At 42.7% G+C, this 23,595-nt stretch overlaps 1 protein-coding gene across 1 annotated transcript in view; it reads left to right on the top strand.

Annotated features, from left to right (window-relative positions):
• Positions 1–502: 502 nt before the first annotated feature.
• pparab (peroxisome proliferator-activated receptor alpha b) overlaps positions 503–23,595 on the top strand; it is a 37,010-nt gene continuing 13,917 nt past the window's right edge. The window contains exons 1-2 of the mRNA XM_034084838.2: positions 503–700; positions 21,622–21,870. Coding sequence (XP_033940729.1) covers positions 21,663–21,870 — 208 coding nt within the window. The 5' untranslated portion in view covers positions 503–700; positions 21,622–21,662. The remainder of the gene's footprint in view (positions 701–21,621; positions 21,871–23,595) is intronic.

The raw sequence follows: 23,595 nt of genomic DNA, 5'->3' as shown, positions 1-23,595 counted from the left end.
ACTTTTTTATGTATTAGCTTATTTTTATTTTTATGTTTATAGGCCATGTTTTTTTAATCAAAACTATGTTGCATTCCAGTTGCATTGACCGCATTGAATTGAGAGCAAGAGAGAAGGAAACACTTGTGTGACCCGCGGAGAGTTACATGAGGAGGACAGTGGCATCCAATGTTGAAAGCTTGAATTCATTCAGTTTAATATCATTAAATTGGACTTCACATTTACTTTAAACGATTATGACTCAAATAATCGATTTCTGCAATAAGTACATGTCTGTTTTCTTTGCCGGTGGTATTTGTCCATGCACTGATCGCGTATTGACTCAATATTGAGCACGTTGTTCCCCCTGTCCCTGCTGTCACCATCCGTGGTTAGGGGGCGTCCGAGTCTCAGGAGAAACTGCTGCCTTCTCTCCATTCGCTGAAACCATAGGTGTGTCAGGGGGGGTGCGCCCTGTCTCCTCCAGCTGTCAGTCATGACGCCACTTCCTGCGGGTGGTAGATCCATGGAGCTGCTTTGTATGGACATGGTGGGGGATTTTTGACAGCGGCAGCGCTGCTGGGAAACAAACAAGGACGTGGTCGGGGTCGGGGACTATTTTTTCCCTCCTCGATCCTCTCTCGATCTCGCGCAGAATACTTCTCAACCCAGCGAGATTTCTGAGGATATGTCGGCTTGGAAGTGGGCTGTCTTTTGAAAGGTAGATGTCTTGATTTTGGCATTTTATCCAGAGAAATACACCCGCCTGCAGCAGCTGAGAGACTGTCTGTGAGGGAATTTGGTTCCATGTGCAGAGATGGTTGCAGCCCAAAAAGCAGCATGTTCTCCAGTTTTAGTTTGTGCACTTTCAAGACTAAAACTATCCCAAGATTGTTTACAGGCAACTGGGAAACATTGATCAATTCTTCCTGTGATTATAAGACAGTTGTTATTGTGGAGAGGCATTCAGTTTGCACGCCTGCGCAGCAAAAGTGGCGTTTGAGCATGGATAGTGAACACCTCTATTCATTAGTAAGCCACGCATTAAACACAAAGGCTATTATTGGGTTGTTTGTGCGCACTGTTGCTCTAACGGCTAAAAAGAAACAGTTAGTTTGCTTGTTATTGAGGCCTCTGGTCAGCATACATGTGTGGTGTGGGCGGCAGTAGGCCTACTGTTGACAGTGACAATAATGTCAAAAGGTCAATGCTGTGTGATTCATAAGTGAGCGTCAACACTTGACCCTGACCTGGATCACTGGTGGTGCTTTTATTGCTAGGAGCACCTGCATAACCCCTGCATAAAATCTGATGGCTTCTTAAGTGTGTTTACAACGTGTGGCAAGGTTCTCAAATGTAGAGATGGAGTTTGGGACCTGTTTTCTAGTTTAAAATATGTAATACATGAAGAAAATGTGACAGGAAATGGGGGGAGACAAACAGAGTGTCATCCAACATGTTCCCCAGCTGGACTTGAACCAGGCTTTCAGGACATACTTGTAATATTGACTGGAAATTATGGATTGTTATGATAGCTTATGATTGGGGATTCATGATTTGCAGCAGACTGTAAAGTGTTAGATAGACGAATAGGCAAAGCAACGGTTAATAAATAGCTTCAGGTGCTGTAAAGTAATGCTAGAATAACACAGAAACATCTTTCCACATCTCAGTGACTCCTCTCCTTTTGTGAACTGTGAACATTCATATCTAACAGAAGTGGTTCACAAGAACTCAGTTACAATATCATTCATTTACCAATGCCTGAAAAATGAAACTGTAGTTGTTAACCATGTGCTTACTTAAGTTCAGAGCTCTACACAGTCAGAAACACAGCCTCATATTCAGATAACTTCATTTGCGACATTGTGCGAAATGATAACGCAGTCTGTCTTTGAGGTGTGACAAATGTGAAATGTGAGCCAAATCCTGCTGCACCTGTGACGTCCCTCTAAACAATATAGGTATGCAGCCTTTCTTTCCCGTACGTAGCAGGGTTTAATTTCAGTTGCTTACCTTTTTACCTGTCCTTTCTTATGCTTTATGTTGAATTGCCTGATATGCAGGGCCGTCCCTGGCCAACTTGGGGCCCCAAGCAACATTGTGAGATGAGGTGAGGTGAGGTGAGATGAGCCCCCCCCCCCACCACCGACAGGAGTGGAAAAAAATGTTTTGGAAACAAAGTACTTTGCAAATATAATTCCTGTTTTTTATTATTATTATCAACACAGTTACTTTTTTTATACAGTGAGGTAAATGTTAAATGTGCATGTATGTCGTTCAGTATGTGTTTACAGGTGAATACGTCTGCATTTCCTGCCAAATACTAGCCTCAAAATAATTAAAATATGGGGTGCCCGGAGAACTGCGCTGAGAACTGCACACAAGCCAAGCTCATAAGCCGAGGCCCCCTGCGCAATGTGAGGCCCCATGCCTAGACTACTGCAACTCCCTCCTGGCTGGTCTACCTGCATGTGCCATCCGACCTCTGCAGCTCATCCAGAATGTAGCGGCTCGTCTGGTCTTCAACCTTCCTAAATTCTCCCACACCACGCCGCTCCTCCGCTCCCTCCACTGGCTTCCGGTAACTGCTAGAATCCACTTCAAGACAATGGTACTTGCGTACCATGCTGCGAATGGATCTGGCCCGTCCTACATCCAGGACATGGTTAAACCGTACACCCCAGCACGTGCACTCCGCTCTGCATCAACCAAACGGCTCGCTACACCCTCGCTGCGAAGGGGACCCAAGTTCCCATCAGCAAAAACACGTGGGTTTGCTATCCTGGCTCCAAAATGGTGGAATGAGCTCCCCATTGACAGCATTGAGCAGATAGCTTACACACCTTCCGGCGCAGACTGAAAACTCATCTCTTTCGACTCCACTTCGAGCGATAGAACTATTAACAAAGCACTTATATACTAATAAAGGACTGACTTATCTAAAGCCAGTTGAGTAGCACTTGAAATGTGTTTGCTCTATGAAACCTGATGTACTTATATGATTCTGTTTTCTTCAAGTTTGTATTTTGTTGGTCGAACGCACTTATTGTAAGTCGCTTTGGATAAAAGCGTCAGCTAAATGCAATGTAATGCAGCCTGCATGATCGGCCTGTAGGGAGGGACGGCCCTGCTGATATGGTGCAAAGTTAAAACTCTTGCTGTGCGCTAAAAAGCAACTTCCAACTTTTCTTAAATAATTTGATCTTTTGTTTTGAGTGTAATATGACATTGGGGCTGAACCACAGCGACTCATGGTGAAAGTTTGTTTACTTTTTTAAATGAACATGTACATTTAGTTAGGATTAGACAGCTGCATGTTGAGGTTTCGCACTTTATTGCCATGTTTTCTAAACTTGAGACTTTTCAGTTGATCTGAAGACTTAAAACTCAGTCCTCCATGCACCGGACCTTTACCCTCCCACCCTTACTTGCTAATCCTTGAAGACAGTTTTCACATTGACGTGGAGTTTACCTGGTGGTCAAAGTTCAAAGGTCTAGCCTCAGAACCACCTTATCATTCTGATGAGTGTGGTTAGACATGCATTAGTTATGGCGTTATGCTTGACAAAGTGACAGTTCTTTTTATTTGTGTCTGTTCACCCAGAAAAACGAATTGAAAACATCATTTTTTTTCTCTTTAGACTTAGGAGTAAATCACTTCCAGAAATGTTGCAAGAGATAAAATCGAAATATGCACCGAACCCTGATCAAATAGTAATAGCAAATATCGTCCGTGTGGGTGGAGTCACGAAATCAAGACAATCAGATAGTGTCATTCAAAAATGAAGAATATTTAAATAAACCTTTTTCATGTTTTTTGCAAACACAGTGGATATTTCCACCAATGCTTTCCCCCCCAGATTCCACTAGACTAGGAGGATTTGGATCTTACCTGCAGAACCTTATTTGACTTGCAAGTGGGAATGTTTTTTTCTGAAGGTGTGGTGAGTCGTTTGGTGCTTGTAATTCATCATCAAGCTCTGCTGTCGTGGCACACAATGCTTTAAAGATAACGTTATCTCTCATGCATAATGCATGCAAAATTACTTTAGCAACAAACTGTCTGCCCATGCTCTAACAATGCATGGGCAGAGATCCCGTTACACTTTGAGTCAGACTTATGGGAAACGTCCATGCTGTTTTCTCTATAAGTAGTTTCTGTCCAACTCTTCTCCTGCATGTTGACAGTTGTGTCTGCAGGAACCAGACACCTGTAATCAGTTTTCTGCCTGGGTGCATTCACAGCCTGGAGTGACAGACTTTTAGAAGAAGAAACAAGTTCAGAGTTTTCCCCCTCCAGCTTCTCAAACAGGACTTTCAGGTTCTGTCTTCAAGTGCTCAAGTTCATCATGCGTCTCTGTTGCGGCTCCACACAGAGATGTGTTGTAAATATGATTAGCAACAAGAATAATGTTCCACAGACCTATTTTTGAGTCTGGGTCACCACCACCTGCAATATGTATTCGGTATAGTTTTAAGAGCATGTGTAAGACAAGTAACTGTCATCGAAATCTGACATGTGCTATGTGTGCATTTAAAAGAGGCTAAGAGAGTGTAATTGCAAAAAGATTCTTCCACCGATTTTAAACATTCAACACACAAGTTTAACACTGCCTTGTTATCGAATGTTTAGGTTCATTGGCGATTTTGTTATTCCTCATCTGTCAAAGCAACCCCCCCAAAAAAGAAAATATACAGGTTTTAAGTGTTTCCCAAACGCAGTTAGACACAAATGTGTGTACAGCTGCTCCAGATGGCTGCACTCGAAGTATGGAAATCACATCATGGTGAGACGAGATGCAATATTATCTGAATCTCAACGCCTTTCAACGAAGAATTCATGGAAAACAGGAAAAGTTTCGAAAAAATCGGCTGTTTCTTAAACTGCTTTAGGACCAAGATGGGCTCAGAACAGTCTCATACACATGCACAGAGAAGGATTCACACTTGTATTTCATGATCCGCAAAATAATTCACAATTGTATTTCATGATCCGCAAAAGGAGTCACACTTGTGTTTTTTAATGCACACACACACATATGTTCCGTTTCATATACATGTAATTAAAATCAAAATACAGAAACAAGTTTTACATATGTATTTTTGATCCACACATTAGTTTTCCGTTTAAAACCGCTGCGCCTGCAAACACAAATCACTTTCTGTGCATGGATCGCTGTGCATTCGTGTGTAGGGTTTTTGAGACTCCCCTGATGGTCACCCGATTCGTACTTGTAATTTTTTTTATCTATAGCCAATCAGATGTCTCCTCCATTCTAAGCCAATCACATGAGCGTGCCCCCACGAGGGTATGATTTCTTGCGTTCATGACGTAGCACTTCATGTACGCATTTTGCGCTGTCCGGAGCTGACAGGTCCATGGAGCTAATCTCAGGACACCACTCTCAGTACTTTGCCACTTTCCGAACAGGAAATGCACGCAAATATAATATTTTATATTATTAAGGTACAGCGCCACTTTCCGAACCATTAATGAATGCCTCTGTACACAAAAACAGCAGGAAAAACCGTTTTAAATGTGTGTTTCCTGTATGGCGAATACTGCTTTATTATCTGTATGAAGTTGTTGTGAGTGTGGAGGGAGCAGCTACAGGTTAGCTTAGCCTAATCGATCAGTGGCCTCTACTACGAAGCCAGTTCTACAGAACCTGGATATCTCTGAGTTATCTGGCTTAACTAATCCTAACAAGCGAGAACCCGCTAAGCGGTCCTACGACCATACTTGCCAACCTTGAGACCTCAGAAATTGGGAGCATTTCAAGCTGTTACGCAGCGTCCACACGGCGGTGTGCGTTGAAGCTTGCCGGTGAGCTTGTCTGAAACTCGACCAACAACCAATCACATGAATCTCCCGCCCCGGACACACACGCACGCGGTTTGATTGGCTAGACTAGAGCTTGTACTGGCATATGATTTGATTGGCTGACGCTTCCGCCGAAGCTTCAAAAGTTGAACATTACTCACATTTTGAAGCGAGCAAAGCGAAGCTCCCACAATGCAGTTTGGCAAAGCGTGACGTCACCCCATTCAAAGCTTCAACGCACGCCGCCGTGTGGACGGGCCGTTAGAACTGTTAGCGCCGGAGCCTCGCAGCGGGGAAACAGACTTTTAAAAATTAAAAGACCATCTACACATGCTTATTGTAGTTGTAAGTGCAATGCCTTGCTGCCTGTAGCACAGTGGCGTGCCGTCAGGGCCCTCTGTGAGGGCCTAAGATATTCTAAAAAATAATATTTGAAAACATTAGAAGAAAAAAAAAACATTTGTTTTTTAAATATTTTTTTGTTGTTACATTTTTCATTAGTTTTACTAAAATAACTTTATTTAATTGTATTTAAAATAATATTTCCAAAGAAATAAATCCTTCGAATCTGCCTGTTCAGTTTCTGTTGGAATGTGAAGGGTTAAATGCCGTCTCTGCGAGTTACTGTGAAAACGGGAGGGCTTGTTGGTCCCTCTCTACATTCACAGAGGGCCAAGCTATTAACTCAACGAGAGAGTAATGTCAAATGACAGTACAATTGACCAATCATATCTTCCCTCTAAATGGGCGGGCTTTATTTTCGCGGACTTTATGACAAGTTCCGCCCGCTGTGAGGTCTATGCAAGTGGTGCAGTGACGCGTCCTAAAACCCGGAAGTAAGCTTCGCTCGGATTCCCTCGACAAAAGAGCAATGGGATTTCTCCATAGGATTTTGGAAAATAGCTCGAAATAAGGTCTGTGGAAAACGAACCTGGTAGATAAATGCACGTTTTGTTCAGCCGGATAATATCCACATGTCTGCCCTACTTTTATTATTTTCGAATCATAAATCTGAACGATAGATTTATGATCGATAGATTTATAATTAGCATAAGTTTGTTCATGATGGCTCACTTCAGTGATAGTGATGGCATCGTTGCGAAATTATTAACCGAGTCATTTTCAAGATTGAGTTACAATGATAAACTGGAGTGGCAAAGGATCAGCTGAATGATCCGCCATCAAGTGCTTCATCCAAAAGGACAGGAGGATGGACTTTGTGTTTCAGTGATTTGATCATCAAAGGTAGGCCTAAGTCATTTTCAATGAGGGCCGCCGTGCCGACTTAATTCATTTGTAATTGTTACTTGGCTGTGGGTGCCCTGTCATGATAGGTGTTTATATAAATGGTGTTGTTCTGTGTGGTAGAGGGTCGCTGTCATTGATGCGTTTTGCACCCCAGGCCGTTGTTTTGATATTCCGCTGACGTATACGCTGTGACGTAATATCTCTTCTTTTTTTTCTCGAGGGAAGGGTGGGGGTCAGAGGGCCTAGGTATAAAAGTCACGGCTCGCCACTGCTGTAGCACCATCCTTGATAGAGCATATGGGCTGGACCTGTATTTTACAGGAAATGAGTGAGCAGAGGGTGGAGTTGTCCATTCTTGTTCTGTTTTCTGTGACTATCTTCCTCACCATGCTGAACACCTTCTCAGACTTTCAGTTGCACGCACTACCAAATAGACGCACTACCATGGAAACTAAAATGTGTAAATGGTGTACCTATATTAAAGTCAGAGTGGAAACAAAATGCGGGAGAAATATGACCCCGGGAGGAAACCGGGAGAGGGCAATGAAATCGGGAGGGTTGGCAAGTTTGCCTACGACGCTGGTTATCAACTCGGTAAATCAACCCAGCGTTTCTCTGTCCGGCCGAGCGCGCGTTCACGTGAAAGGGACGGGGTGAGCAACATTTGACCAATCACAAACATGGACAAGCGTACTGACAGCGCAGCGTCATACATGAAAAGTAAACTATAATAGACAAATATGAATAAGTTAAACTTTAAACATCCATGACTTAAACTCTTAATCCAGGATAAAGCAACCGAGTGTTTGAATGCGTACATTAACAGTTTTATGATATCACTGCCCCATCTAAGACATGAGTGGATCTGACTTTAATTACCTTTGATTGAAGTGTTTCGTCAACTTAATGTGTTTAAAATAACACTTCTGCATACAGTAGATATTTGACAAGTGTATAAGTGTTGCACGGCCAGATACGGCTCAAGAAGCTGACTCAGATGAATGAGGCGTGTAAACACAGCGATGCGATTATTCGCATTGCGTCCGGTGTGAACGCACCATTATTACAAGTATTATATAATTACAAAATAAAATCGCCACTCTCAGTACAGCGCCACTTTCCGAACTGGAATAGCAGGCGAATACAATATTTTATATATATATATATATACTGCATTGCTGTAACGAGGTTCAGACAAGGTGCACCTGGGGAAGGAAGTGCTTAAACGCTCCAGTGCAGCAGCAGAAGAGGCCTCTGGTGTGGGGACTGCTGTGCTTCTGCCTCTCATCCTAGGATGGATAATTAAACCTTTGATGTGTTGTTATAATACATCCTATGGATTTGATGATTTTAAAGGTGTCTTTCGTGTTCTATTTGGGTCAGTGGTGGATTTTTGTTAACCCCATAGGGCCATTTTAAAGGTGGGGCATAAGCATTCTGCTGCTGCACTGGAGCGTTTAAGCACTTCCTTCTCCAGGTGCACCTCGTCTGAACCTCGTTACAGCAATGCAGCACACCTGGGTAGAGGAACCAAGGGGAAAAGAAACAGGGAATACATACAGCCGTAACACCTCCACCCTTAAAACAATGAATAAATAGAAAACTAACACCATACTATTCTATTCATTAAAATGAATGTGGAATGCCTTTTATCAAGGCTGTAATGCAAGGCAGCTAATACACTTAAGCACACCAAACTTAATATATCAATATATAAATGCATTAGATCAGACAACAGGTTAAGGACTGCTAACAAAAGGTGTCAACCTGGGTCAAATGTGGAACGACAAGATATTTTCAAACTCTAAAACAGGGCCAACTAAGATGCTGCACACAAGTAGCCAAATCAATTAAAACAAAATTGCTAACACCATGAGGTGACAACAAAACTAAAAAGCCAAACCAAGTTACTGCGTTTACCAACACACAAATCGTAACAGACATGTCCAACACAATGCGGAGTGCAACAGCCACAGACCTAAAGGATCACCACAAGTAGACCAACTGCAAAGTTGCTGCCATTCACTAATAGCAACACTATAATCCAACACGAGTGAACTGCCACTACCACAACACAAGAATGGACACCATGTGATCTTCCAACCACATGCACAAGTTGATGAAAATATCTTGTCGTTCCACATTTGACCCAGGTTGACACCTGTTGTTAGCAGTCCTTAACCTGTTGTCTGATCTAATGCATTTATATATTGATATATTAAGTTTGGTGTGCTTAAGTGTATTAGCTGCCTTGCATACAGCCTTGATAAAAGTCACTGAAATTCCACATTCATTTCAATGAATAGAATAGTATGGTGTTAGTTTTCTATTTATTCATTGTTTTAAGGGTGGAGGTGTTTCGGCTGTATGGATTCCCTGTTTCTTTTCCCCTTGGTTCCTCTACCCAGGTGTGCTGCATTGCTGTAACGAGGTTCAGACGAGGTGCACCTGGAGAAGGAAGTGCTTAAACGCTCCAGTGCAGCAGCAGAATGCTTATGCCCCACCTTTAAAATGGCCCTATGGGGTTAACAAAAATCCACCACTGACCAAAATAGAACACGAAAGACACCTTTAAAATCATCAAATCCATAGGATGTATTATAACAACACATCAAAGGTTTAATTATCCATCCTAGGATGAGAGGCAGAAGCACAGCAGTCCCCACATCAGAGGCCTCTTCTGCTGCTGCACTGGAGCTTTTAAGCACTTCCTTCCCCAGGTGCACCTCGTCTGAACCTCGTTACAGCAATGCAGCACACCTGGGTGTGCGCTAGAATTTGAAAATACACAACCGGAAAAAATATGCCTCTTCCTTCAGACTTCCTTACAGAGTCCCTCCTCCAACACACACGAACGCGCACATGACCAATGAGGGCACGAGATAAGTTTGTGCACAGAGGAAGGCTGACAGGCAGGTAGGCCATCCAGTTATTTTAGCCGGGCCGGCTCAGATGATTGGTCGTGCTTTTTACAGTGCTACGGCTTCCAGAGATACATTTTTGTATGTATTTATTGTCAAAGCATTTAATATATTCATTGCTATCGGGACGTTAAGAGCATTCCATGGAATATAACAAAAAGTGTTTTCTGAAATAAATTACATACCCCATTGAATTATGACTGAAGATCGTCAGCTGGCTTCCTCTCCCTTGTTGTCCCTCTATACATAAAGGCTGCACCACCGTTGACAACTTCTCTCTACATATCAAACATACCGGTAAACCAGCATCGTTTGCTGTGAAAGCAGATAACTCTGTCCACGCAGAATTAAATCCTGTGTTCCTCCGGTACTTTTCTTTGATTTATCGATAGGCTCATCGAGCCGGGGGTCAGGTTATTCGCCTCCAAGAAAAGGCGCTCGCACGGGACCGTAGCAGGATGTGACGCATATTTTAGTTGACCTAATTAAAACCGTTTAGTTTTTTATTTATGTGTCAAAGTATCACCTCAAAATACAAGATACGAAACATTTTCAACCATGCAACAAAATATAAATAGTCCTACAAATACTTTTATTTTATTTCCTTCTTATTTTTGTCTAAACTCAAGGGAGCCAGAGCAGAGGGCTTAAAGGGCCGCATGCGGCCTGTGCGCCGCGGGTTGCCGACCCCTGCTATAGGCAATCGACCAAAGGCTGTCGGTCAAATAAATCACTCTGATTGGCTGTTCAGCTAGTGAATCAGTGCATGAGAAGCAAAACGGAAGTGAGGGGCCCAAACAAACTATTAAGAAGGCAAATCTGAGATTTCATTGAACTCCAGCTCTCGACACAGGTTCGGGAAAGCCCCATGAGCTTCTCGCTGTAGAGTGAAAATGGAACGTACTTGTTGGTTGTTTATATCACGCAGTCTGTTCTTCTTCTCTTGGTGTATCACACAGTCTGTCTTCCGGTTGTTGCCTCTTTTGAATGACGAATACACACTACCGCCGCCTGCTGGTAAGGAGAGTTATTGCCACTCACGCATGCGCATGTTATTGCCACTCACGCATGCACATGCTACTTGGCCGTCGGCTGAAGTCTTTGCGGTGTGTTCCAGTGCGACTGTTGGTCAAGACGCAGGAGACGTGAGGCGACACAACAGTCGGGTCCGTCTGTGTGAGTTCTTTGGTGTCAGCTCGGTATGTCCCTACCTTAACACACACTACAAATAAAGGCGACTATACTACGGTCCTTCGGTCCTGAGATTAGCGCCTGCAGGCAGGCTCCATGGACCTGTCAGCTCCGGACAGCGCAAAATGCGTATATGAAGTGCTACGTCATGAACGCAAGAAATCATACCCTCGTGGGGGCACGCTCATGTGATTGGCTTAGAATGGAGGAGACATCTGATTGGCTATAGATAGAAAAAATTACAAGTACGAATCGGGTGACCATCAGGGGAGTCTCAAAAAACCCACACATGAATGCAAAGCGATCCGTGCACAGAAAGCTGTTTGTGTTTGCAGGTGCAGAGGTTTTAAACGGAAGTAAAACTTTTTCCTGTATTTTGATTTTATTTACATGTTTATGAAACGTAACACATTTCCGTGTGTGCATTGAAAAACACGAGTGTGGATCCCGAAATACAAGTGTGACTCCTTCTGTGTGCATGTGTGTATTATGAGACTGTTCTGAGTCCATAGCATAGTCCTTACAAAATGCAACCTCCTCATTTGTGTAATTGATGCCACTCGTGCCATAATGCAATGCAAAAATGGGTCTCGTTGACTATGTAGTTATTCAAGTTATTCTTCTTTTCCTTCACAGTCATCGAGATAGAGTACCTAAATATTTAGCACTGTGATGAGTTGTAGAATCCCGCTGAGCAGTGTTTTGCCATCTTATAAACCCTCAAACTCATGAATGTGTTATTTAAACTGAACTTCCTGGGTCGTATTTCACCTTCTTTGTTGGTACCTGTAGTAACACACCCACTCCATGCAACTCAGTGTTTGCACACCGTGCTATTTCCAGTCCGAGCGTGGTCTTTGCGGCTGTTTGTCGTCACTCGTAAGTCCTGTTTGTCTTGCTCCTTGTGTCCTCTATCGCCCTGCTTCGACCTTCCTCTGAGCCCGGTCTATTCCCCTCTGATCCTTCCTTAGGAATAAAGTCCTTCTGGGCTGAATATGATTGAGCCCCTCCAGCCAGACTTACAGTAAGCTGCTCTGGACCGAGATTGACTGTGGAGGGATGCTGTATGTAAGCTCAGTGCGTGGGGACCGCACAGGAGGAATTTCTCAGTCTCTTGAAAAAAGTAGATTCAAACATCATCCTTTTTGTCACCTCCAATCCAGGGTTTTTTAAACTTCTTATATGAGACTCATATCTCTTAAACATCCTGTTTTTCCAAGACCAACTCATTGTCGAATTTGAAATGCAGTCAATGGCTTCTGATCCTGATCCCTTGTTAGCCACGGCCTACAGAAATCCTCATGAATGACCCATCCAGGGACTTATCTACTCTCCCGCTCTTATTCTATTACCGCTGAAGCCCACTCTCTTTCAACTCTTCTCATAAGCCAAGACAGAAATGCGTTTTAACGTCGTCTTATGTCCGTCTTGCTTGTTTTGGGTATCAAGAGATCTTTGACATTTGCATGGAAATTGACAGTGTTAATTAACAAAAAGATGTTAAGGAAAATGATTGCTACAAGACACAACCCAACCATCAGCTAATATTTTTGTATATTGGGTATTTTCATTAGGTGATGGCGAAGTGAGTGCAGGCAAAATACTGAATAAATCAATAAGCCCAGTATCTTCTGCCTACTTGCTGCATGTAGGAAGCCAACATCACATGTTTCATGTGTTGTAATGCTCAGTGATCCCACTACAGAAGCCAATCAGAGTTGTTTGACCAGTGTGGCGCATGCCTCCCCTCAAACACGTAGCTGGTTTGGCAGCCATTAAAGGGAAACTCAGGACTCCAGTGTCATGCTGGAAAATGTAATAAGATACACACAGTTGTCTGCGCAGAGAGAAATGTATTCCAGCATCATGTTGTTCTCATCTCACTTGGTGATTTATGCACTCTGACACTCCCCTTTATATTGTTTGCCAGTAATGCAGAACCTCCCCTAAAACATTTTCTGGAAAGTTCTTGAGCCAACCCAGTGCAAAGATGATTTAAGGTGAAGCTGAAGGGTTGAAGACTGCTCTTTCTGATGCCTTATTAGAGTAGAGCTGCTGGTAGTGAGTATTTTTTTTAATCTTTAGATTGTTTGATACATTTCTCTAACATTTTAGGAAATTCAAAGAAAAGCCATCAAAAGTAGTGATTTTAAATCTTTAAGTTGATCATTTTGACCACTCAACAATCCAAAACCCATATGTATAAAATGAACTACAGTATAAAGCCAGAACTAGCTGAAGTTTAGCATTCGACTCATAATTTCAGCCTCAATTAATAAGATGTGTTATTCCTGCAGATGATAGCATCGTGTTAAGAATTTAAATTGTCCCTGTAATGTTGTAACACGTATACTCTCCGCTTAAACAAAGCCTCAGCATGTACAATGTTTGATATTTCTTGGCTGCGCTGCGCTCGTGGTCAGTCAAAGTTCAGAGGCCTTCAGACTGATCTTTGTCTTCTGATGTCCCCTTGTTGCCAAAGGGGTCGATGGTGTTGTTATTTGGCAGCGTTGGTAGAACAGCACAGGCTCTCTTGAACATTCCCTTCTCTTTGGCATTAGTCGTGATATGTTAATTGTGCTGGTGGAATATTTGTATTTGTAGATGACAAAGTGCTCCCAAATAATGAGTCTGTACTAATGTGGTGAGTGATATTCAAATATTGCCTGTCTGTTTTCAAGCCTACAAACTTTGAACCCTAGAATTACTTTTTATAATTGTTAACAACCATATTTAAATAAGGTATGAGTACAAAGCATTTTACACACATCAGCAGAAATGGCTAAATACTGTAATCTTCTTAGATGTTTGTACAATAGTGTACAGCTCTGCTATCCAGTTGCTGCTTGTCAGTACTGAAGTAGGCAGTGCACATACAGCTTTATGAAACCCAATTAAACCAATTATGGCAAAACAGGTTATAAGTGCACTTGATTGTGTTGTTGGCCCAGTGTAATAAATGTAACTGTCACTTATTACCCAAGCCCTACATCTGTCAAGTGGAAACAAAGTATCTGTAAAAGATTGCAGCAGTTTATCCCTTATGAAATGTACAGTTTGGATGAACTGCATGGAGGTTTTGAAATGGTGACCTTATTAATCCTTGCGCCTGATTTGGAAATAAGTGCAGAGTGGCAGCCAGCAGCCATCGCTTGGCACCGAATGGGTGTGTTGCTTAAGGACAGCGTTGTTAGCGATTGGGCGAGCCTGCTGTTTATTCAGCTGTAACACACTGGGGTAGCTCATTGCTGAACTGCAGGTCAAGGTCGCATAGCAGCTGAGGACAATTCGCTATATGTCCTCACTGTTACTGACGCATCAGAATCAAAGCAAAGATCACACAGAATATAGTCTTATCAAGTTGATCAAATCCACTTTTAGGCAGACAAATATGTCCCATGCTTCATTAATGTCTCTCTCAATGCTTCAGCATGCAGCCTATTGTCCTTCAGTGTTTAACAGCTTATTGGTAACTTATATTTATCTAATACTTATGGGGTCAAATGCTTAATACTGTATATTGGCAAAGTAAACAGCCAAACAGCTGTTGCAGACTCATGAGGAAGAAAACAGTTTGGAGATAATGGCAACTGGTCCAATTAAACATAATTTAAATAATCTTTAGAAACCCTAATCTGCTCAAACTAAACCTACGCCCAAATATTCAAGATATAAAACAAGTCCAGATGAAACATGTAGCTTTGTTTGAGGTCAATGCACACACACACACACACACACACACACACACACACACACACACACACACACACACACACACACACACACACACACACACACACACACACACACACACACACACACACACACACACACACATACACACCAGGGTTTCCGCTAGGATTTTTTCTCGCCGGTCAAATGTCCGGGCAGAATTTATTTTACCGGACTAATTTGAAACTTACCGGTCATATTTCAATAGTAATAATAATAGTTGTGTAGCAGAGTTTCCATTAGCAGGTAATTACCGGACTATGAGCAGATATGCTTCAGTTTAAAACTCAGTTCACGGGTCTCATTTTTATATTGCTTCAGTTTATAATCGTAACAGATCGAAAAATTCTGATTCATTTTTCAATAAATGATTCCACAAACAACAAACAACATAATTATTACATTCAAACAAACTACTTGTAGTAGATAACGTACATTATTCAGAAGTTTACATCAACTTTGAATAATAACACGGGAGAAACGGAGCCTCTCTTTTCCCCTCTCTCTCCTGACAGCACGTCAGTTTCTCAAGCAGCTCCTGCAGCTCGCTAAACAGAGGGCGGGGCTTCAGGTGATTATACAGAGCTGCATGTCTCGGTCAGACTCAGCAGCTGATCTGATCTCTCTCTCGCGTCCGGTTACACTTCACTCGCGTTCATGTCCATATGGATCAGATCCAGCTCTCCTGATCGGCCTTTATAGAGAGCACCGATCAAACTATTAAGAGTGAATATCGGCCGATAATGACCGGCGGCCGATCGATCGGAGCCTCCCTAATTATTACCAGACATGTTGACCGTCAGGTTTTGAATTTACCGGTTTTTTATAAATTTTACCAGCTAAAAACCGGTAATTACCGGCTAACGGAAACCCTGATACACACATGCCATTTATACATCACTTCAGGGGACATTACATTGACTTACATGCATTTCCTGGAGACTTATCCTACCCTTAACCATAACCAACACATGTCTAACCCTTACCCTTACCCTTAACCTTAACCTTACCCTTACCCTTAACCCTAACCCTAATCCTAAACCTAACCAAGTCTTCACCCTAAAATTAACGGTTCCCCTTATGGGGACCTCTAATTTGTAAACAGATGTATGTCCCCACAAGTATAGTAATGCTAGTCCACACACACACACACACACACACACACACACACACACACACACACACACACACACACACACACACACACACACACACACACACACACACACACACACACACACACACACACACACACACACATCATGATGGGCTATAAAGAGCCATATGAAGGGTCAGGTGGTCACTGCACATCCTTTACTATAACATGATACGCGGACACATTGCACCTTCTGCAGGGTGTAATGGTGCGGATGGATGTCTGTCTTGTGAGTGTGTCTGAACATTTCATTGTTATGAAACTGAACACGCTGTCAATGCAGGGGTCAAACTCCACTTGTGCTTATGCAACTGACTCTGTGTTTATTATCATACATACAATAATTTAGCAGGCAAGATTTCTGTGCTTCAGTAGCTTGAACAATCTGACATGGAGTCTCTCTTTCCTACAAACCATTTGTTTGTGATTTTTAGGTTACATGTAAATAGTGAATCTGCATCACGTTGTAACACAAATGTAATATTGTCAAAGCCAAATGCAGATTTCATTGTAAAAGTGATGCATTTGGCAACTAAAGTTTTTTATTACCAAATGAGAGAAAGGCAATCGGAGTCTGGAAATGTGGAAATAATACATCCACAAACACAAACCTTAGCATGTATTTAAATACACTCATAACAATGACTTTGCCAACAATAGTTTTTGACCTTTCAAGTCTAAAAATAGCAGATAAATTGGCTGTTTGCTATAACTGCCATTGACCCTGAATAGACGGGGTAAGTAACCTGATAGCATAACGATTGCCCTGTTAGCTATCACACGGCTCATCTGTCGCAGGCTGCAGCTAAAGTCCAATGTCTTCCCCTGTACTTTGCTCAATGTCCATAATGATAAGAGAGCGCCGGCCAGCGTATCAGCTCTGAGTGATAAGGCTCCGTGGAGTGTTTACTCTACGGGATTGGTCCAGACTGAGCTCATAGGGAGAACTCTTCAAACAAATTGACAGGCGGAGCTGGCAGGTCAGCCCCATCAGACCATATTCCCAACCACCTTTAGAGCCCCGGGGCCTTCTTCTGACAGGCCTGCCAGCGCTCAGACCACAGGATGGGTGGATTAAACATTAACCTGTGTCTGCCTTTTCATACACACACACACACACACACACACACACACACACACACACACACCACACACACACACACACACATACACACACACACACACACACACACACACACATGCACACACACACATGCACACACTGAATGATCATAGAAACTTGAGGGAAGAGCTGCGTGTCATGTTGACTAAAATTGCATTGAAAACGTCAAGTTTTTGGATGAGAAAGGTAGGGCAGCAGCATTTTATTTACCTAAGTTGTGATTGGATTTTCACATTCTATAAACTATACTTACCAACTTTGTATTTAAAAAGCAAATGGTAAAGACTGGAGGCAATACTGCAGACAGACAGTTAGTATGCACACAGCTTATCCCTCCTCTGTCGCCTCTCTTTGCCAAGGTATGTTCTCCTGTACTTGGAAGGACTACTGTGATTTCAATAATGTTTATTTTCCACGCCTCGTTGAGACAAGCCCATACACACCTCTCATGTCTTCGTGTTCTGCCAGCTTTATCTGCGCTTTCTTGCCATCAAACTCTCTGCCGAGCATTGTCCTTATCTTGATATTGATGGATTTGGAAAGCGTATAAAGCTTTATTGGTTTCCTAAGAGACAAAAGTTCGTCATGGAGGCTGTGTTATAAAACTGGAGCAGATAACATGAAAATGCAAAGCTCGGTGAGTTATAACTTCTGAGAGTGTGTCGCTCAAAGGTGTAGGGGATTTAAAGATCATTTTCTTGAAGATCTCACGCGGCTGTGTAAACTAGCCTCACGCTGTTCTGTGTCCTTGCCTGTTGAGAGTGTAGGAGGCCGTCTGCGTTCAGAGCCTGTTTCTCTGCCTCAGCTTAGGAGCAGCTTCACGGCCTGTCTGTCTAATGTGGGTCTTCACTGCGATGGATGATCAACACATGGGGGGCTGGGTGCACATGCTTAGCAACTGTGCAGAAATCCATCGGACAGTATGGATTATTGTTGACCCACTCCTACATCCGGCCATGTGATTACTTGCTAATGTTCAAGTTCTGTAATGAGGTTTATTGATTTTGATGATGAGATATTCATTTCTAATCGTTCTACGTTTTCTTTACGTGCCCGCCCTTTGCCGCCGATTTCAAAGCGTGATCCGTGTGTCGGCATTGCAGTGGCATTGTCATGACGACCTTGGTTAGTGGTCTTTTGTCATTGTAACCCCCCGCTCACCCCCTTTTGGGCCCTAACTCCCGCCCCAAACGGCACAAACACGTATGACCTTGCCCATCTTCCTCTCAGTGTGTGAGCTGGGTTGGTTGAGTGAACACAACATAGGTCTTGACCTTAAAGACAAAGGCTTGCTGTTACCGTAGGAACTGTTGCTTTCTTCTCTCTCTATCTCACTAGCTCACTCTGTCTCTCTGATAAAGACCTTGTACTATAGCTAAACAGGCATTCCTCTCCAGAGTGTATCTGCCACAAGACCTCCGCAGACTGCAGCTAAGCAGATCTCTGTGTTTACTTTGTCTTTTTGTATGTTGGTGGCAAAACAACTGTGTACACTTTATAGCTGCTGGTAGGCGGTCATGAGTTCAGGAAAGGACTTGTGTCGTATGTTATTCGAATAGCAAGGCATGCATGCAGTTTGTGTTTTTGTAAGTCCACATGTATCTCTTACCACTTGATACCGTTCCCTATGCCAATGGGGGTGAGGCAGACTGTAGCCAAGAAGCTTCTGTATTGTACTCTTGCAGCGGGGTTATGATGAGACAGCGCTGAATGAAGTGAGTGTACGTAACAGGATGTCCTCTAAGGGAAGTCCTGAGGGTCAGGAGCTAGAGGCTGAATGCTAAAGAGGCTTGCTTTAGAGCTAACACTGCCTCCATTCAGAATTCAAAGTGTATTGAGGAGTGAGTAGCTCCGTAAAGCGGTCTGCTCACATGCCAGGCTCCTTTTCATGTAGTGTTTTTTAACCGGTGGGAATCTTCATGTTCTTTACATTAGATTCAGTTCCCCCAGGCTGTGATGCTTGACCATTGTGGTACCTTTCCGTATTTCTGGACCCTGTTTTGAACATGGAGAGGATAACTGGTTAAAAGAATGCTGTCTTTACCACTTGCTCTGTTGTCTTTTCCAAAGGCTCCAGCCCTTAGACATTAACATGTCGCATTTTTTACATTCTTGACCTCCATGTGTCAGAACATGCATACCAAGATACCTTCAAGTTGCCTTTTTGATATATTGCAAAAGCTGAAAGTGTGCTAAAACATGTGTTTTCAGTTTAGCAGCAGCTACACTGACCACCTCTGCCACACAATAAACGACTACACTTAAATCACTTCTGAACAACTCAGAGTTGTTTCAGACAATGTGCTCCAAAGGATGGCCCACCATGTATCCATCTCCACCAATGTTATACAATGTGATAGCATTTGAGCCAGGTCTTGTTGCTGTGCTGTTATATGTATTACATGTTCGTCTATGTTTTAGTAATTGGTCTTGTTTGGTTATGCTAGCCATCTGCTAACTCTGGAAGTAGTATGGACCTTTGAGGGTTCTTCCTCCTTCTTGAAGGGTTGAAATGGAAATGAGCTATACTTTCAACCATGCTTCAATATGATCTATACTTTATGTTGCTTCTTCATTGAATACCATTCACGTCTGTCTGTCATCAGATCGTTGAAATAGACTCAAGGGGAGCACTGACGGCAGAAACATTTTAAGCATGCACACGTCCTCTACTTTTAACAGCGTACAGCACATTGCACAGTGTGGGTAAGTTAAGGTTAAACCAAAGGCAGTCATGTGCAGAGGTGCGGATTGGCTGAGAAAAACCAGCAGCTGCTCTCTGGTAGTGGATTGCGTCTCATACCCGCACCCCCCACCTATAACCCCCACCTCCCCCTCATTTGATGTTCTTAGTGGGGCCTGATGGAAAGGGCTTACTGAAGATTGACCCAGTTTACATGCAGGTCTATGAAGTTCTTACGTGATGTTCGGTGCATTCCCTCTGCGAGTCTTGAGCTTAGCCAACATGATCCTCCCAGTTCCCACCTTGCAATTCAGCAACATCTCATAAATGTACCGCAGAAGCCGTTCAGTCATATGTCTTCTAGCCTAGTGACCTACATTCATCCCTCCACATGTCCACGTGCGCTCACCCTCTGTCTGTCTGTCCTCTGTCTTTCTCTTTCTGCAGTACTGAAAGGTGAACGAGGATAAGGTTACTGTATTTGGAGTTAGTAGCTCAGGGCAGAGAGGCCTGTGTTTGGTTATAAGATACTCCGTGTCCTTCATCGCCCTACTGTCTGCTGATCCACGATATCGACATGCAGCACATGTTAGCGTGGATGGCTGCGGGTTGCATCGGCACTATTCATTTATTGTATATGCTGTGTTGATTCACATTTGGGGAAAAAATACAATATTACTCTTTGGTGTTGAGGATGGAAATCATGTCATTAGTTTTTAGCCATGCGAGTGGCTCCAATGTATGGATGGCAATGGTCAGCTGGTCAACTGGTTTGATTTCAACTCAAATTGGGCCCACAGGATTTATCTTGACAACTTTGGTGGTCAACTTTTCAATTATCTAGTAAATGATCCCAACATCTATTCAATGGATTGGCAAAACAATTGGTAAAACCATTCATGGTTGCCAGATGATGTATCCTAATGGCCATTTGCATCCCTCTTCCATTCCCCTATAGCAGGTGTGTCAAACTCAAGGCCCGGGGGCCAAATCCGGCCCGCGACTTCATTTCATGTGGCCCGCAAGAGCTCTGAAAGAATGTAATATGTTTATTATACGGTTACATGCCGATTTACAGATGCACGATGTCCATAAACTACATGTCCCACAATGCATCTTAAAAAAAAATTAATGTCACTTTTTTTTCAGAATTTGGCTTTTCTTTTAAAATAATTTTGTGACGTTCTCACTGAAGAGACTTGCACTTATTTGCCCTAGACTTCTGCTTTCAGACGTATTTCTTTATGAAGTTTTTACCCTATCCGATAATAATCCAATGCAGAGACAATAAAGTAATTACATTATTTTATATATATTAAATATTTATATATGTCTTAAAGTTACAACCGGCCCTTTGAGTGCAACCATAATGCTGATGTGGCCCGCGATGAAATTGAGTTTGACACCCCTGCCCTATAGCATCTCATTTTTGTTTGTGGTTTGGACTGAAATGTCTATTGCCTTAACATATTGTATGGAAGTTCATGTCTCCCTCAGGATGAACTGTAATCACTATTCGTTTTTATTTCTCCGATAATTCAAACTTTGCCTTTACTCAAGTCTAGACTACCTGCATGTCACATGGAGGGCACATGCATTTTGTTTATCACTAGTTACCAAATGAGCATGCTAATACACAACACTATGATGGTAAACATGTTGATATTCTCATTGTTAGCATGGTAGTATGCAGACACCCAGTCTTTCATATCAACTCATTGACCTCTTTGTCTTCCCCCTCCACCCTCCCCTTGTCTCCAGTCTGATGAGTGAGAGTGCCGGCAGCCTGCTCCTCCACCGCGATGGTCGACATGGAGAGCCACTACCATCCCCCTTCCCCCCTGGAGGACTCGGTGCTGGGCAGCCCTCTCTGCACCGATGACGACTTCCTGGGCGGCATGGAGGAGCTCCAGGACATCTCCCAGTCCATGGACAGCAACCCCCTCAGCTCCTTTGATGTCCCCGAGTACCAGTCCTCCAGCAATGGCTCTGAAGGTTCCACTGTTCTAGGTGAAGACTCATTATCATTTGAATTTAAGTGATTCCTTAAATTATTAATAATATGGTTTTCTGACATTGTGGTGCTTGCTGCATTCAGGATTTGTACACAGTTCCAATGTGTCTGCTGCAGCTCATTGTAATCTCCTTGTGACTGTTGTTGTTGTCAGATCAGGGTTCCTCGTTAACCCCCCTTAATCCTCTATTTGCTCCAACTGAATCTTCAGAAAGGACCCACCCTTTGGTTAATTTAACCTCCTGCCCTGACCAAAAGCAAAGATGCCTTACAACCCTTTGACAGCCCTTTATTTTCACAGGTTTTCTTTAACCCTTTGGGCAATACCCCTTAGACCTAATTGTTTTCTCCTGTCTCTAAGGGTCTTGTGGCATTTTCCAACCCATGTTATGCTAATTTATTTCCTTATTTATTCTTTTATCCCTCGTCTTATGTTCTGTACTCCCCTGTTTTACCCCTGTGTCCTCTGCTGTCCTTTCTACTTGCCCCATATCCAATGAGGAATTCACATTCCTCAGCAGCCATGCACCACCTCTCAGGAAACATCCGTTTTGCTGCCGCTTTTCTTCTTGAATAAAAGTCACATGGGCATCTGGGTAATGGATGCTGCTACCAAATTATTCAACAAGTGGGGGAGAGATGAAGAATCTAGAAAGATAAACATTTAACAGGATAATAATGGGTGTGAGTGAGGGAGAAGGAAAGGGTGAGATGGCTAAAAGGCATCAGGGAAACGTGATGATGTCATGGAAACGTCAGTGAAAACATGTTCAGGATTTATGGATGTTTAGGATTTTAGTGTGAGACAGGAACAGAACATCCACTGACATACCTTTCTTGTCAACACTCTGTTGAAACGTGCACCAGGCAGAAACACAGCTTCAGGTCAAATTCAGCTGATCCATCTCAGTCTCACAAAAAAACGTGTAATAACTACGTTGGTCCACAATGTGGTTATTTTATGAGACTGGGTTGGCTGATCCCCTCTCTGGCTTCTCTGACCAACTCATGTGGCCTGACTTAGTGCCACTGTTTTTTTTGTACCATTTCATCTTTGCTATTTTTGTAGCAAGCACGTTCTACCAACCATGTTCCCTTCACAAGGTGGAAAAAGAAAACGGTTGGCAACCTACGACCTGCCTTTCACGAGGAAGATCAGTAATACTACCCCACCACTGTAATGCCTGTGACAAGCTTCCAACCACAGATGGCTTGCTAATATCTCTGAGTAAATAGTTGTTATGGAGCAGACTGTCTTTGCAAGAGGTCAAGCTGCAGTTTAAATTCCACTAGTTATGTGCAGAAGGAAGGTGAGACAGAGATGCATCTACTAAGGTAGTAGTAGTGGTGATTTATAATTGTACATACATTTTCTCAATATGATGCCACTGTGTCTAATGTGGAAAAGATCAACATGTACCCTATGTACTGCAGGCTAACGTTGTCAATTGTTGTGTAAGTATTACATTACTTACACAACAACAATACTTTTGACATAGGAAAGGTAGGGGTGAGAGGGTTTCTCTGTCACATGAAGAACATCTATGATCCATTTATAATACACTCTAAACATACAATATGTTTTAAATCTTAAAGAAGTGAGGAATTTCAATGCTATAAAGAGCACTTCTCTCAGTTTCCCATACAAGTTACGCAAATATACAGTTCTTTCAATCTCTAAACACCTGATCATGATAATGATTATAGGTATACAGCAACAA

This window comes from Pseudochaenichthys georgianus, chromosome 6 (genome assembly GCF_902827115.2).
Source record: "Pseudochaenichthys georgianus chromosome 6, fPseGeo1.2, whole genome shotgun sequence".
NCBI lineage: Eukaryota > Metazoa > Chordata > Actinopteri > Perciformes > Channichthyidae > Pseudochaenichthys > Pseudochaenichthys georgianus.
This window is presented reverse-complemented; position numbering and strand designations above follow the sequence as displayed.